Source organism: Danaus plexippus, chromosome 28 (genome assembly GCF_018135715.1).
Source record: "Danaus plexippus chromosome 28, MEX_DaPlex, whole genome shotgun sequence".
Taxonomy (NCBI): Eukaryota; Metazoa; Arthropoda; class Insecta; order Lepidoptera; family Nymphalidae; genus Danaus; species Danaus plexippus.
Window position 1 is genome coordinate 1,570,593 of NC_083556.1, and position 17,250 is coordinate 1,587,842.

The 17,250-nt window shown below is 30.9% G+C and overlaps 2 protein-coding genes across 7 annotated transcripts; one reads left to right on the top strand and one right to left on the bottom strand.

Annotated features, from left to right (window-relative positions):
- Positions 1 to 7,268: 7,268 nt before the first annotated feature.
- Positions 7,269 to 12,376, bottom strand: LOC116776307 (uncharacterized). Of its 6 annotated transcripts, XM_032669478.2 has the most exons (13): positions 11,667 to 11,808; positions 11,479 to 11,569; positions 11,103 to 11,209; positions 10,406 to 10,636; positions 9,800 to 9,976; positions 9,510 to 9,571; positions 8,982 to 9,132; positions 8,763 to 8,904; positions 8,142 to 8,535; positions 7,983 to 8,057; positions 7,837 to 7,914; positions 7,604 to 7,746; positions 7,269 to 7,488 (listed from the first exon to the last, which is right to left on the bottom strand). In XM_032669478.2, exons 2-13 carry the CDS (start codon positions 11,501 to 11,503, stop codon positions 7,346 to 7,348), a joined length of 1,728 nt encoding a protein of 575 aa, XP_032525369.2. In that variant the 5' UTR covers positions 11,504 to 11,569; positions 11,667 to 11,808; the 3' UTR covers positions 7,269 to 7,345. The 6 variants fall into 6 exon arrangements, with proteins under 6 accessions (XP_032525369.2, XP_032525363.2, XP_032525362.2 ...); XM_032669472.2 differs by lacking the exons at positions 11,479 to 11,569; positions 11,667 to 11,808 and adding an exon at positions 11,994 to 12,376 and having other exon boundaries at positions 8,142 to 8,484; XM_032669471.2 differs by lacking the exons at positions 11,479 to 11,569; positions 11,667 to 11,808 and adding an exon at positions 11,994 to 12,376.
- Positions 12,377 to 12,954: 578 nt separating this feature from the next.
- Positions 12,955 to 15,252, top strand: LOC116776356 (RNA-binding protein 8A). Its single transcript, XM_032669556.2, has 5 exons — positions 12,955 to 13,168; positions 13,442 to 13,541; positions 13,811 to 13,928; positions 14,299 to 14,412; positions 14,874 to 15,252. Exons 1-5 carry the CDS (start codon positions 13,108 to 13,110, stop codon positions 14,976 to 14,978), a joined length of 498 nt encoding a protein of 165 aa, XP_032525447.1. The 5' UTR covers positions 12,955 to 13,107; the 3' UTR covers positions 14,979 to 15,252.
- Positions 15,253 to 17,250: the final 1,998 nt, after the last annotated feature.

Below are 17,250 nucleotides of genomic sequence, written 5' to 3' on the forward strand. Positions count from 1 at the left end.
TGTTGGTGAGCATTCATGCTTTTTGCATGAGCACTGATTAAAAACATCGTCCTTTATTAGAAAAGGCCTCATACAAATAGCAACAAGTTTTAATATGTCACATAAGTATAAGAAATTAAGCATAATTGAAAAGTTATATAAACAATGAAAATTTCAAAGCTGGTGATTATGATTGAGAAGACATACTGGTGAATATTATCACCTATAAGTAGAATAACGAATTAACGAACAGTTTCCAAGTTTTCGTTCATAATAGTAAGGACTGTTTAGTTGTGTGATGCGAACATATAGTAAGAATATTCACCGATGGTAATGATATTTAGTTATTTGAAGCTCTGAATAATGGCTTGGAGCCAATTTACCGATTGCTGGGAAGTTCTATTTGTCATGAAAGAGTAATTACATAATAATATAAGTTATTTAATCAATTGTTACAAATGATTTCCTTTTAGTAATATAATAATAGTTGGTGATGAAGATAGCGGATTTGAATTATTTTGTGACGGATATTTTATGTAAGAAATACGTTAAAACTGTCGGTATCAAGTTAATTATACAAAATCATTTAAGTAGATTCACTATGTTACGTTTGTCTTACGATTTGATAAAACTTTTTTTATTCAATTTCACTTTGTCTAAGTTGTTTTGGTAAATGCGTATAAAAATTTTGTCTAAATATTGTTATAAATCCAGTTTTTTTTTAAATTCTCAACACACTAGGCTAGCAGTTTTTCACCAAGCCTGAAAATATAGATATTATTTATATAAATATATAAATAAATTTATATCAAGCGCATCACTTTTCGACGCATCATACTCATAACTAGACAAAGAGCTTTAAATATTATTATTTGCCAAATACGCATTGCAGTTGTAATGGCCACTAATAAAAAAAAAATCGGTTTGTCAGAATATAACTAGCGACATCTAGTATACGTTCTGTAAACTGAACACCTTAATTTTACATTTAACAAAATAAAATTAATCTACAATCATTTGCATCATCAACTAAACTAGCAGTTCAAAGTTATCATACTTTGCACAGTATAGTATCGACAGCAATGGTTATATGAATGAAAAGCATTGTGCCTTAACTTTCACACGCACTCATGGTAAGGATAATGTATTGGTGTATAAAAACTATATTTTATTTGATACTTCACATAAATTAATTACTAAAATGCATTATAATGAAAGGAATGTATTTTAATAAAAGTAATAGAGAATCATTAACATAGTTCAGAACATTTAAGACTGCACTTTGTACCGTCAATAGCTATTCAGACGGTTGAATCGATAACATGATTGAAAAACTGTGAAAATCTATTGAATGTACATTTAAAATCTATTCACAAGACTTTTCGTATTTGTTATAGAAAAAGTTCTGTTGGGTGAAATAATTTTGTATGTAATGTTTTAAACACTTGCCTCTCAAGATATCAAATCAAAAAAAAAATATCAATACTAATGAATAAATTTCTTCTCATATATATATTTAGGTCACAAATATTATAAAATTAATTAATAATTGGGTCAATGTATTATCTCTTGTTGTTTACAATAAATAGACATTATTATTGTACTTGCAATGTTAATTTATATTCCTAAATTAATATTTAATTAAAATTATTCTATTATATATTTGTTGTTTTATTTCTACGGACCTCTGTCAATTGTCTACATTATATGTGTATGTATATATAAACAACATTCCTGAACTATTTTTAATTTTGTCATTCTGCCAACATGGCGTTTAAAAATATTTTAATTTATCCGCAAAACAACACAATCACATGATAAAGATTATTTTTGGTTCGTCTCAAAATATAAGGATTTTGTATTTCAATATTTGTATCATTATACAATGTGTGCGTGTATTCACTCTGTGTTATGTATGGTTTGTTTGTTCACGAGTCAATTAGGAAGCAAGCCAATTGTTACCGTTAGTTACATGAGCTGTACAATTGTTACATAAACGTTTTTTGCTAAATGTATATTTAAACTGTGAAGACTATTTTAATAAAAAAAATATACAAAAAACCTTACAGCTGTGTCATTTAGATCCTTAAAATCATTATTGATATCGAATTTTCCACAGTAATGTCAATTGAACGTACTTTTTTTATGGTGTTAACAATGTTATATTTGTTCACAGCCTGCGAGTCGTGAAAAAATGATGACGAGATCGGCTCTAGCATTGGCAGCGATCGGCCTTGGCCTGTCGACTTTCAGTGTCCGTCAAATGATCCTTCATCAGTCCAGGAGAATCTAAAAACAACCAGCAACAACAATACCGCGCGACGCCATTTTAAGATTTAAATGTCAACGTCAAATCGAAATGGCGCAATTTTGAAGGACGCACATTATATTAGCACAAGTGTGTGACTTCAGGATTGCATTATAATTTGTGTTGTGAGAGAAAAAAAGTGCATAAAAATCGTAAAAGAGAATGTAAAAAATCGTAACTTATTTATTATATATTTTTTTTTTACTGTGATCGACTGTGTTGCCACCTGTTAGGTAATTATTTTAAATTTTAGCGGTAAGTTTTTAATAAACGATATGGGTGGTTTAGATAAATTTGTACGAATGATTGAATGGTACCTTGATGCAGTTTGTGATGCCAACCAAATAAATATAGACACTAAGTAGCGTTTGTTTTATTTCACAAAAAATATATTAATTTTGTACATAACATTATATATTATGATAAAATTAATATTGTACTCCAATGACATATAATTATCACTTGTGATGTCATAACTTACACCCCCAATTGCTTGAGAAGGTTAATTGCCCCCACATACTATTCAACAGTTATATTTTGTACAATTCTATTTGAGATATATCTGAACGCTCACAAATATTTTTCTATATAAGAATGTCAAATTAAACTTACTTTTTTTTGTCTTGAAGCTGTTGAAGCTCCTTTCCCTGTAACGCGATGGACCCGACGCCCGCACGGTGAATCCATAGAATAATGAGAAGTTTATTAATTATAAATATAATTTTTGTGTATTTTTAAACCATATTGTTCTATATAGGTTTTATAAATAGTTATTTAAAGTTCTTCTCAAACAGAATACGCGTAACTCGGGAAAAAACTCAAATGTACAGAAGCGCCATCTCTTATCGATGCTTCGTCAACTTCCTCTCCTACAGCTTCACACTGGAATCGTGGAATATCTTGCCAGTTAGTTTTTGTTTGATAAACGAATTATAATATTATTTTGCATCATATTGCATACTGTATTTATCATTAAGTTGTACACAATTTTACTTTAATTTTTGTAGTTAAGTTTCAAATTCTTATCCTTTTGGGGGATGTCCTGGTGCCCAGTGGCGTGCACACAATAGATGCCAAAATAGCACTGCTTACCCTACCCATATAAAAACTAAACCTATATTGTTTAATTCTTAATTACATATGCTTTGATCATACATTACGAATTTTTTCAGACATTTTATATGTCATTAGATTCATGATCTGGTAAAATTGTTAAAAGTGCCATCTATCAATGTAAAAAGAAACATTTTCGGCCGGCGCTGCTAGCGGCTAACGACGCTTCCCGGTCCAAACGGCCGTAAGCACAACTACTAGGTGCATATATTCCATACAAATAATCTCAAGGACGATCTACAAATCTCGTGTTGTATGCAGAAAATGTTTGCATGTGTTTGTTCATAAAATTATGCATGTGTTAGTGTTCAAGATACACCGCTTCTTTAACCCTACTCGTTTAAGACGTCATAGAAACTGAGTTGATTGTCAAATGAAAAGGTACTATTTAAGTTGTCGGTACACCATTCAAATATTTTTTTCCAAATTTTGTTATTATTGTCTTTCTAAGCGCAAGTGAATAAGTTTTAATTAGCTAATTAGTCAATTTATCAACAAATTAGGGAAAATTACAGCTGTTAGTACTGTAGTGGTGAAGCGTATTTAACAAAATTAATTACGTGTACATTTTCAATATTTTCGTATGATGACTGAATTAAAATAATTACAAATGGAAGGCGTGCCCAGTTTAGATTTATTTTTAAAAAAAGGTAATGTTACTCGTTGTTTTAATAAAAAGATATTATCATTCTCAGACATTCTCATGTCGTCTATTCGTGATCACGGTTGCTGCAAAAGTAACCAAAACCTCGGGATTACGTTGTCAAAAATAATTATAAACCTGCCGTAAATCCGAAAAAACATAGGTTTTATTTAATCGTAAACAACTAGTTTTTAAGAATGAAATACTTTGAAAAAATTTATAAATATACTCAACACATTACTTTCAATATGTTAAAATAATTTAAAATTATGTAGGTATGGGCGCAGTGAAAAGCAGCTCACGAGCGCGAACATTTACAGGAACGGTCCACTAGAACAAGTTACTATTCCGATCAACCTCCTGCACCTAAATTTCTACAATTTAACGAAATTCAAAATAAGTTGAACATTAGATCAGAGTAGGGAAGACGAAACTTCTCAGCATTCCATGGATAAGAGCTTCAACAGTGCCTGGGACAAGCGACCCAGGTTCCTCCGTCGGGCCCGATTAAAATGTTGTGATCCAGTGGCCCTCCCAGTAACAGCCATTAGGGCTAACAGCAATAGACAATATGAAACTAAAAAAAGCGACCCAGGTGTAGGTTTAAGGGACCCCTATTTAACGCTTGTTAAACGTTCACCTCCACCGTCCAAGCTCCTATCCTACCTAACCAAATTTAAAAGGAAACGACATATTTTCGTTTTAACAAGTACTGAAAATGGAATCACATACACAAGTGAGCCAATTCTTGAGATCACTTAAGGGTATCATTCCTTTATTGTGACTGTTACTTGTCGCATTTTGAACAAGCGAAGATAACATTGCTACAAGGATTAAAGAACATAGATATTAATAAAGATGTCCGTTGGAGTCAGCTGTGTGTGAATATACTTTGAACAAGCGAAATTATTACATCAGTTTTGACAAACACAGAACCTTGTTTGTGTAAATTGGTAGACGCCAAGATTGAATCGCGAAGCTATTATAATTTAAAAAACTATTGTCTCTTCAATAGAGGAGATGGCTAGCAATAATCTTACACATGGAATTCCTTTATCAAAAATATATTTACCCTATATCCATAACCAGAACACTCTCCGTCAGAAACAGCGCATTCTGATTGCGTCCAGATCAGAACTTACGCGAGAAAATAAAGAATCGTTGGCGACAGATGACAAATAACAAAACTGAGAATATTTTCATATTGTCCGTCCATGTGCAAAATTGTTGTAATCTGTATAGTAAAAATAATCTCAGGTCATTCATATACGGAGATGATTTCGGCACTCGAAGGTCCGATCGAGACGAGGATATTTTTTGTTCGATAGCCCAGTTATCTGGTATGGTTTGTATAAAAAAAAATAGTTTGGACCAGCGATTTCAATCTTAGGGTCGCAAAACGGAACCATGTCCAAAAAAAATGTTCTGTCTTTTCATATCTGAGGTAATTTCCACGTCACAGTTTGTGAAAAAATAATTTTACTTACGTTATATATAGTACAAAATAAATCAGTGCTCCATTTAAAATTGTGTCGAAACCAAAACTGTGATGTTTCTCTTTTCTTATATATCTGAATTCATAACCATTTTTATAAAAAAATATATATATTAACAGGACACAGAAATTAAAAACAGCTATATATTTAATAACATTTATTAATTACGATTATTTAACAGATTAACAGATAAAAAATCTAACACAAGCACACCTCTTAAAAATAATACAATATTGTACTTTGACCTTGACAAAATCACTCTTCAATGTTTATAGATACAGCGAAAAAATACACAAAGTAAGTACTTTAAAATAGACAAAAATATTGTACACAACAATAAGTTATAATTATATCTATTATAAATTCAGCAACTTAATCATTAAACAGATTTTTATTGCATTTGAGATGTTTAACGGCGAAGATCACTTATAACCTAAAAAAATTAACTGTCAAATTAAAAATAGTACAATCGATAATCAATCAACAATTTGTTTTATTAATAAATACCTAACATTCAATCTAGGATATGCATTATATGTACTTTTGTGCACTATTAAGATATATATATATATATATATATATATATATATATATGTATATAGAAATTAAATTACCTTCTAAAAATGCATGTCAATTATGAAAAATACTCTTACAATACAATTCTGTATTACATAGGAATAAAATAAACGTTTTTATACCTATTTATTATAAGAATGAGGCATAGCGAGACTTTGTTAGTTTTATGAAGCGATCACTTCCGCAGCTACATCAATGACTAAGTACAATACAAAAACATTCTGAAATTTTCTAATAGAAGCAAATAATTTTATTCTATCATTAGGTATTATTCTAATGAATGAAGCAAGTAAAGTATTTCAAGACTAGTATATATAAATAACAACAGTACTCGTGTCTTGTAATTGTACTACAAGTCATAAAAATATACTTAATATTTGACGTTTATATGACGTTGACATTACTTTAGGGTGCACAGATTGAAAATATTTAAATCATAGATTAAACATAGAAATAGTTAGCACAAAAAAGTTGCTGAGTCTGAAGGGGGATTCAAGGACTTCTAAATATAGTTGAGATGTCCTTGAAAATCTCATGCTATGCTCTTTTAAAGTATTGCTCGTCTACTCTCTTGGCTAGAGCTACGAGTGTTGTGTGTTTCCTTACTGTGTCTGCGAGTTTACGACATGGGAGCCGCGTTGTTATAATAGTGAACACGTGACCAAATACTAGCGCATCCAGCTCTGTGGGGCTGTAAGGAAAAAACATATGTATATACTGATATAACTCGTCCATATGACAAAGTTTTTCTAAGCTTTGAGTGTGGGAGTGACTATTGAGTAATTGATAACAATACATATATGACATTATTAACTGCTTTAAATAGTTAATTCTGTTATAATCTGTTACCACTTCAGCTTCCTTAAAACCTTGTATACGAAGATACGAATATTTCCCATTTTGTCATTAATCAATAGCGCTCAGCATTGATATAGGTTTATGAATGAAAAATTGTAAACGCTGATATATAGTGTCGTAAATGGGTGGCAAAGTGGAATAACGAGATCAATAAAGCTTTGTGTTAATTTATAATATCGATATATCAATAAAAACTCTTTGTCAAATATATTTTTGACATCGATAATTAATGTTAATCATATAAACGTGGAGCACAAAAAGAAAATATTCTGCCTTTCTACACAAACAAAACGCATACATTTAATTCGTTTATTTCATTATAACATAAAACAGTTGAATCAAATAAATATACGATCAGTGTTGCCATATAAATTAATCTACATCCACAATTTCGGGGTAATAAGTACGATAGTTTGCTTTCTGTTTGCGGAGATATTTCAAAAGACTCTCAACGCTTATGTCTTCGTTACTTGGCATTTTTAATGTACTTTTTATAGTAGAATTCGAATCTGCAACTGTTTATAACTTATAAACTCACTTAATATTAATTATTTTACAATAAAAAGGACATAAAAAAAAGTAATATTTTTACTCTAAAATCTGAATTAAATAAAGAAATATAAATAAAACCTGAACGAGTTCCGAAAGACGATTTAGACATTTTACGTTTGACGTTAGCAGTGTTGCTATCATCCTCTTCAACAAATATATCCGAGTCCTTAAAAATATTATTGGACGGCGTCCTAACTATATTATACTCTTGTTCATCGACACTAAATTTTTATTTAGATATAAAAAAAAAAAAAAAATAATATAAAATAATCTTGAACGTATTAAAAAAAACCGTTAAAATCGTAAAATACCTGGTGTCTAAATCATGCTCTGGGCTATCCATATTGGAAATCATCGCTTTATCCGATTCGATATCGCAAGCTTCAGGGCTGATAAAATAAATAGCATTATTTAATTGAAAAAAAAAATTAAAGCGAAAATTGTAGTTAAAAATTACCTAATCTCGTTATAATGTTCCGAACTATTCTCGACATTGTCACTCAAGTGCTCGTCTCTAATATATTCTTCGTATCTGTTTAAGAAATAAGAATCTTTTCTATTATTAAAATAATAATAATAATAATAAAATATATAGAGAACACAAAATATAAGTTACCTAGTATCGACTTTATTTTCTACATCGCAACTGGCAACATTCTCAGTATCGATATTCCTATATGTATCTGTCCCATCACTATCTCTATCTATACCCCCATCTATAACCTGTATCTCCTCCTCCCCTATATCCAGAACAGTGACATCTGTCCTCTCATCGATAGTGTCAAGATCCATATTCCTCATATTATCGTAGCCGGCGATCACTTCGAACCCGTTCCTATCGTATTTGTCGATAATGTCATCCACTTTATCGATAATCTCCATCATAATATCGATAATGCCGGCCAGCTCCTCCTCTGTTACACCACTCTTTGGTTGGTCGTATTCGCAGGTGACGTCACCTTCATTTGACGTCATTATTATTATTTGTTTGGATGCGAAAGGTTTGAAACCTGTATTTCGTATAATTTGTAATATACTATATACTAGTTTAACCATAAATAAATTATATGACAAACTAGTACTCAAAAAATTCCATAGACAATATTTTAAATTTTTTAGCTACCTGTGAACGAGTCTACTACGATATATATTATCTACATATGTCTAAAATACAAATTCCATTAAATGTATTGCATGTAGTGAAATATATTACAACTTTTTTTTTATTAATAATAACCAAAGACATCCTTATTTCGGAAATTTTCGCGGCTAGGGTTGCGCATGCAGAGTTTGGATCGCTTGCTTCTAGACACGGTTCTCACTGGTGACAACCGACGGCACAGCTGACAACCCTGAGCCACTAAATATTCTTCTTGCAACTATCACACATAAGTACGGACAAATTGTACTCAAAGTTACATAAACAAATTAATATACACTAACAAAAAAGATATACCGTCAATTTCATTTTGGTCAGATGCGACATTCTTATGAGATGTCTCAATAACGCGTTCGTTATGGGTTTTATCATAAGTCCGGCTTTGGGGCCCCTGGCGGACAGTAGGGCTCTCAGGTGACCGTATATAAGGGCATCGAGGGGCGTGGGACTGGTTTGGAAAAGTTTAAAGGCCTATTAATATTATAAACTGGTTAGAAAAGTTCCCTTAAGTTATAGCCATCAACCGTTAGCGCCATCTATCGTGTGTGTCACGCAACTTCATACTAAATGCAACTATTATGAGGCGCTCTCTACGAACTACTCTGTAATCCGGATCCATTGTGTGATATCTTATTTATTTCTATCTACGTAAGCCATCCACTTAGTTTTTGTAATACTTCTAACGTGCTAACAAAACGTCATTTAAAACCTACTTTTATTGTAAAAAGGCTCCCTTAAATTTAGCCCTGTTGAATAAGACTCGGACCATAACCCAACAGTGTTTGTGTAGAAAGGCATTCTTCTATAATTTCTAAGCAAACTCACGTTCCAAAGAAGAAATCTTTATCACCGAGTCGTTGGCTCAGAGAGTTGCAGCATTGTTCCACCTGGAAAAGATAACTTTTGATTCTATCTTTTAATATTCTTATATCTTTATAAAGAAAATCTATAGTAATAGTAGTCATGATGATTAGAAAACTTAATCATATATATATATATATATACCAAGGAGCAGAGAATTTAATAGAACCAAGCAAGAAAGCAAGGAATTAAATGTTAAAATGTTATATATATATTTAATGCTATTATTTAACATAGTATCGTATAACTCTCACATCAGCCAACACCTGGTCCAGCGTCTTATCGTGCCAATGAAGAGCTTTCAAACGTTTAATAACCGTGGACCTCTTCGATCTAGTCTGCAGCCAACCCAGCGGCCAAGGATACACTGATGAGTTTCTTATTCTCGTCACCGTATTAAATGTCTCCTGGTCTAACCAAGATATGTATAACTGGAAGAGAAAAATAATACATTAATTTGCTGTATAAATTATATGTTTGTGTTGGTCAACCTCTTTAGTAACATGTTTTTCAAACTGGCAGGTTATAAAGTGTACAAATTTGAGATTTAAAAAAAAACATGTCAGATCTAAGTTTTAATGAAAATGATAAAGTGAATATACATTAGATGTATATATTCTGTATATAAATAAACATACACATGCACATTAAATTTATATATATATTACAGGTTTTCACACAACTTCAGCATATAAAATGTAGTGAAGAATCCCATACCTTTTCATACTAAAATTTTGTATAGTGTCATAGTTGAATTTAATCACATACAAACCCTTCAATTCATACTTACTAGTACTTTGATTACCAATAAATAAATCAAAGTATTTTTATTATAGGAATAAACAAATATTACAACTAACCTCGGCATTAACGAGCACATTTGTTATCAAACTCATATAAGCTCTCATTTCAGCCCTCTCTTCGGTGCTCAGCCGGGAACACAATGAAACCCCCTTGTTGGCCGCAAACTGTACTATCGGCTCCAATTCCGACACGACAAAAGCCCCGCATTTTATGAACGGTACCCGACCTGATGGTGACATGAATTCTGCGTTCCAACGCATCTCGACTTCAAAGGGAAGGTTACAGATCTGAAAAACATAATTTTTAAATATATATATATACATTTCATACAAACAATCATTACTTATTGAACTTTACTCCTGAAAGAGTTCTACTTGTCTAAGGTAATACAAATAATTATGAAACACTGAAATTGTAATGATTTCTAAACAATAATAAAAAAAAAACAAAGAAATTCAAATCAAAAATTATTTTTTGACGTAATTCACAATATATATGAGTTTGTGTCTCCAAAGACATTTAGTGATAATTTTATAGACGTATTATAATTGTAATACAATTGTAGACATAAAGAGACTGTTTGAAATATTGTTCTGTTTGAAAACAAAGAAAGCTGATCGATTTTTCCATTCAACTATCAAGACATCAGTCAACTAAGAAATTTCAGAAACTTTAAGCTCCAATGTACCTACAGAATTTTCATTTAGCTATAATACATACAATATTTTCGAGTTAATATGTACGTTGAACAACCTTCAAGAATGCCTGAACAGCCAGGCAGCTCGCATTGTCGGGAAGCAGGATCTGCTCCACTTCATATGGCTGGAATAACTTCACATTATCAGGCCACGGCTCTTGAGCTGAAATTTTTTCAAATCACAATAAGTTACATACATAAATTTCATTTTATATAATTAAAATTAAGTTATTTTAATTACGATCCTGTTAAGACATTAAACTCATTAACTAAACAAATACTTTATGTAAGTAATTATGCTGCAATTATTAAAAAAACAATACAAACTGTACCATTTCACATGGCTTTTTAGGGTTATTTATAGACGTTTATGATTTAAAATACATTTCACAAAACTTCTAAACCTATACAAAACACCACACTCAAAGGTACCATATAAATTATCTTCGCCCCACATCGTGTTTAACTTAAAGGGCTTTTAGACAAAGTGACGGTGAACTCACTAGTATTTAGGGCATCACATCTATAATTAAATAATCATGTCATCACTCAAATATACTAAAACAAAACTTATATAATTCGAATCCCTGTAAATAATACGATGTCAATAGACCGCTTACCGCTTAAAGAAGTTATAACTGTATCTTTAAGAGATACTTCCGGCATAACTATAAAATATTTATTAACAAATAAATAAAAAAAGATAAAATATTTTTCATAAAATTTTAAAATGCGAATATCAAGAAAACGCGATTTATATTTGACGTCTTCATGTGATCCTCGAATCTGACATATTGACATTTAAAGTTTTTAATTATATTGCCCTGTTCATAATAAGTACTAGGATCTTCTTAGGATATTTAAATATATATATATATATATATATATATATATTATAAATTCCTTCACTATAATCTAAAATCACAAAATACGTATATATTGTTTACCCATTTGAATAAGTTTTGTTATGTTATCACCAACACAAGCTACATTGTTATTTAATAAATTTATTCCAAACGCGAACTCTTCATCGTCGTAAAAGTCGAAAGGTCTATCCAATTGTTCAGTTTGTTTAGCTTCTGTTGATATATTTGATTTTGATTTGATCAATTCAATATAGTTTTGAAAAATTGTTTCACCAGCTCTACTCGGTGGAGAAGAGGATCTCGGGGTCGTTAAAGGGGATTTTAAATTCCATTCACTTGAGTTAGACAAAGATGATTTAAGTTTTGGTTCTTTAACTTCTTTATTCCAGAGATTATATAAACTCATGATTAATTTTGAAAATATTATTATAAACCTAAAATCTGAGATTGAAATGTAGGTATTTTTGACAGAAATATAGGTAATGTTAAAGAAGAATCATCTGTTTGTTTTTTTTTTTATTTTACAAATGTCAAACTAAAGGAGTTAATAATTAAATATCTATATTAATAATTGGCGATATGCTTTTTCCCTAATTCTGAAAAAGAACAAGTTTTATTAGCGGAAATAATTCTTGGATTAATATTGAAATTATAGACACAGAATGAAAAGTACACAACCAAAATTCAACCCTACAATGTCGGGAATGTATCTTTTTTGGTTGCTTTACTAATCAAGATGTCTTGCTTGTATTTAGTATAATGAAATTTTATAAAATGATAGGAATATATTTTCCATAATAGCAAAATTTTTACGACATTCGAGTTCAATTAGCCTAACCAAATAATAATGTAACAAGTTTACAGTATAAAATATGACGTTTTATTTTAAAGCATTTTTTTTCTATACATATTTTTAATAGATTAAAAACATTATCCTCATGTAAGCTGAAAAAGGAATATATTAAATATTTTTTTACATTTAAACGTAACAATATGAAATATAAATCACTTTATTTGATCGTTACCTATTTATTATTATCTGTCTTTTCTCGAGTTTACTGTTTGTTGTAGCGTGTCAAGCTTAATATATTTGTGGATTTACTGAATATTTAATAACTGTAAATAAATGTAATAAAAGTTAATTAAAGTGAGTTTCGAACTAAGGATTTAGAATACCAACTGCATTTAAGTTAAAATGGCTGACGTGTTAGATATTGAAAATTCAGAAGAATTTGAAGTGGACGAAGATGGTGAACGTGAGTTTAAATTTGTAAACTATTTCATAATTATGCATTTTCTATTAATTAATATTACGACCAACTTCGTATCTTATATCATTTAAAAGAAATCAAACCATATTTGTAAATCGCACCGATTACATTTCATACATAATTAGGTTATGCTTGGATGTTAAATTCTTGAACATAATATGTTATAATAGAGAAGACAAAACAGAATGTATGTAGCTGCTTCAGAGAATATTTGTATCGAAATTATCTTTATGTAAAAAAAAAAAACAATAATTTCAGAGGGTATTGTCCGTCTGAAGGAAAAGGCGCGCAAACGTAAAGGTCGTGGATTTGGGTCGGAGGCAGGCGGTGGCGGCTCCGAAAGAGGCAATAGGGGCAGGTATGTTATTAATAATGCAAACAAATACGTCATATATTAGTAAAAAATCTATTCCATTGTAAATAAATGTCTTTACTATTAATTAGGTTCCAATATATTTTAAAACATATCCAATAGATATGCTTCTCTAATGTCTTAAGTGTAGAAGTGTTTTATATAACAGGACAGTGTAAAACAGGTCATATACTGAAAATCTTATATGACATTAATGGGATTTTGAAATTAAACTTTAAAAATAAATAAAACTAAATAAATTAATAATCTTCTAGATATGACAGTCTTGCACCAGAAGGTAATGGGAATACTCCCGGGCCACAAAGATCAGTTGAAGGATGGATCCTGTTTGTCAGTAATGTGCATGAAGAAGCACAGGAAGAAGATATTCAGGTAAAATAATGCTACCATATATATATATAATACTCTAGATATTTTATTAAACCAAACACTGTAATCTATGAATGTTTATAGTTTTTAGGGTCTAAATCTTTCACCCCATTTGTTATCTAGATATCTTTGCTGAAATTTTAAATACAAGTTCCGTTTGGGTTAATGCATAGTTAAATTTCATATTATTTAATGACTAAATAATGTCAATGTTTTGGTTCCTTTACACTTTACAGCAACCATGACAACCTGTAGTGTAAAAAAAGTCTAGTATAAAAAAAAATTTAAAATGTCTAGTAAACCGAATATTAGTTTTATTTACATGAGAAAACGCTGGATATCACTGTAAGAAACCACTTCTTAATTTTTGCAGAACCAGTTCTCAGAGTTTGGGGAGATAAAGAATATTCATTTAAATCTTGATAGACGCACGGGATTCTTGAAAGGCTATGCCCTAGTCGAGTACGAGACGTACAAACAGGCTGCTGTGAGTATTAATACTGTGTAAAATATTTTCTCTTGATTAAAATTTTGTATACATATTGTGTGGGTTAAATGTCGATTGTAAAAAGACAAGACGGATAATGTATATATATTTTTTATAATTTTTTTATTTGCTGTAATAATTATTTAGTTCACTATATTACTAATGAAGTTAATAAACTTATTTAACTTATGTCAACAAAAATTTAAACATAATTTATTAATGGAATGTCTTTATTGCAGTACAAAATTGTTTTTACAAACTGTTTTTAAGATCTTAAATAATTTATTATATATATTTTAGTAAAAAAAAGTTTGATATATAGTAAAAAATAATTTTTTTATATATTTTATTTACATTAAACTGTAGATAAATAAGATTTTTACTTTTAAGACACGGATTTTAATGGATTGTTTTAAAAGCTACTAGAAATAAATATTCTAGAATAATATTATATGTTGCAGAGTGCCAGGGAAGCTCTAGACGGCACAGACATACTCGGTCAGGCAATCTCCGTGGACTGGTGTTTTGTTAAAGGACCAACCAAGACTCACAAGAAACGGCGATAATAATTTTTTGCAATAGTTTATCACATCTAAATGTATTAAGTACATACTTTTTGGTAATTATTGTCTATGTAAATTCTACTAGATATATTTTTAATCTATATTTCATTTATTATCTGTCAAATAACAAAAAAATGTCTGGAATAATTTATTAAAAACTGGTGTTATAATTTATAACGCTGGTCATTAAAGGCTTCATTCATAGTTAACATAGTCTCTACTGAACATTGTTTAAGCTAGCTGTATTTGTATAATATAAGAATTTTTCCACTTATTATTTACACATGTTCCTTTGCCTTGACTCCCATATACTAGGGACATTTACTGGGTACAGTGAGTACTTCTAGAAATTGATTTCGCCAAAAAAACTCGGAAGTCATTAAAAGCTCTATAACAGAATCTAAATAAAGATCTGATAAAGATCTAAAGTAAATAACTGCTCAAATAGAGACATCTTCTATATAAGGAGAATTGTGACTGTGACTCAAACCTACCTTATGTTGGAGTTGTATGTATGTATGTATGTTATAATCCATCCACTAAACATACAAAACACAAGGTAAACTTCATAAATAATTTTTCACACCCGTTTTTATGTGGAATCAAAACCCAACTCAAGTCAACTCTAACTTGGAAAAGCTAAAAGAACTGTGCTTATCACTTTAGAAATTTAAACTGTCGTTAACACTCGCTAATATTTAAGCCGATTTCCGGTAGTCGTATTTAGAGTAACTATCCGCTATCGTGTCAGACTGAACTGGGAGGGGTCCGGCATTGGCGATCAAGTTCCCACTAGCATGAGTCCAGCTAAATTCTTGAGTCAAAGCTTCAATCAACTCACATCCATATTCACTTTATAAAAATAATGAAAAATCAGAAATAAACAACCTTGGATCCTGTATGTAGTTTCTAAGCGAAGAAGGAAATCCGTGCAGATTCGGCTAATAATCGTCAGTGGTAATGACATAATCAGTAGGATTGTGGAGTGATTGAACGGACGCTTCATAGCATACCTTGGAGGCAATGATCTCAGAGATCGACAACATGGGTTTAGTCGTAGTTGTTTGCGGTTGTTCAGACCGAATTATAATTTGGGCGTCTTCAATTAAACAATGAGTAGGCTGTTGACCTAATAAAGGTTGGAATTAGAGTCAAGTACGATGGAGTTGCAATAAAAAAGGAAATTACCTGTACAGTAATATTTATAGGGAAATTATCTGTCATGTGGTTGAGGTCCAAGCATGGACTCCGAGCAACGGCTTAAAAACCGACCTACATAATCCCACACGTAATAGAAACGTTGGGAGTTTAGACAGAAATTTCGTTTCTAAGTCCGGTCGAAGGTCTTTGATAAAAATAAGTTAATCCAAGCTTCCCCCTTGCTCCAGTTGTATTTAGCTCATGGATGTAATCGAAGTCTTTCTTATCGACATAATATCGAACGGTGTTTGTTCCTCATCAATTTTGAGGGAAACGCTAAACTAACCTGAAGGAGTATTACTCTTTTAATTGCCTTAAACTGTCCCCAGTTCAACATAGGTGAAGTAATTTTCTTATATTTGTATAACAAAGCAGCAGGTTGTCCTTGTGAGCGTCTAATATTCTGGATTGTTAACATCTTTCGCCTTGATATTCATTACTTAAAATGTTACTTCATTCTGCATTCCCTATATGAATTGTTGTAACCTTTGTTATACGTACTAAGATAAGACCAAATACCTACCTACAGATAATGAATTAACTAGGTAACTTAGTCTCCCGGGCGTAATGAAATACAAAAAAATATGATAAAAATTTTGCCACCCCATTTAGATGAATTGGAACAAATATGGGATCGAATATGTAGAATAGATTATCACTTCCATTATCAGAAAAGGATTTAATATGTCGTAGTGGAAGCACTTTGTCGTTTTTGAAGAACGTCAGCAAAACTGACGTCATCAATGACTTTCTTTTCATGTCGTCACGATCTCAGACTGGTGAAGGTAACCTCGTAGACGATTTGACAAACACCTTACTTCGAAGAGATCATATCCTTGCAACGGCACGAGCGAGAACCCTTGTAATCTGTACTTTCGCCTCTATTTATACCAACACAGGTGGTTATGCGAGTGATAATCTTGACTACCCTCAATTATTGATTTTTCCAATAAAAGGAATTCCGCAGATAAATAGATTTATAAATTACGAACATGCAAACATCAACAACAACAGATTTGTTACGAGACAATGAGAAATATGAATTGCAAGTTTCATGAACAGTCAAAACATTGAT

Excerpts from the sequence above, each read along its gene's own strand:
- LOC116776356 (XM_032669556.2), top strand. The coding sequence starts at position 13,108 with ATGGCTGACGTGTTAGATATTGAAAATTCAGAAGAATTTGAAGTGGAC. Across the intron at positions 13,929-14,298 it reads CACAGGAAGAAGATATTCAG|AACCAGTTCTCAGAGTTTGG; the intron begins GTAAAATAATGC and ends TAATTTTTGCAG. Across the intron at positions 14,413-14,873 it reads AGACGTACAAACAGGCTGCT|AGTGCCAGGGAAGCTCTAGA; the intron begins GTGAGTATTAAT and ends TATATGTTGCAG.
- LOC116776307 (XM_032669471.2), bottom strand. The coding sequence starts at position 12,318 with ATGAGTTTATATAATCTCTGGAATAAAGAAGTTAAAGAACCAAAACTT. Across the intron at positions 8,536-8,762 it reads CCGAAATAAGGATGTCTTTG|GTTTCAAACCTTTCGCATCC; the intron begins GTTATTATTAAT and ends TACGAAATACAG. Across the intron at positions 7,747-7,836 it reads GAGCATGATTTAGACACCAG|TGTCGATGAACAAGAGTATA; the intron begins GTATTTTACGAT and ends ATAAAAATTTAG.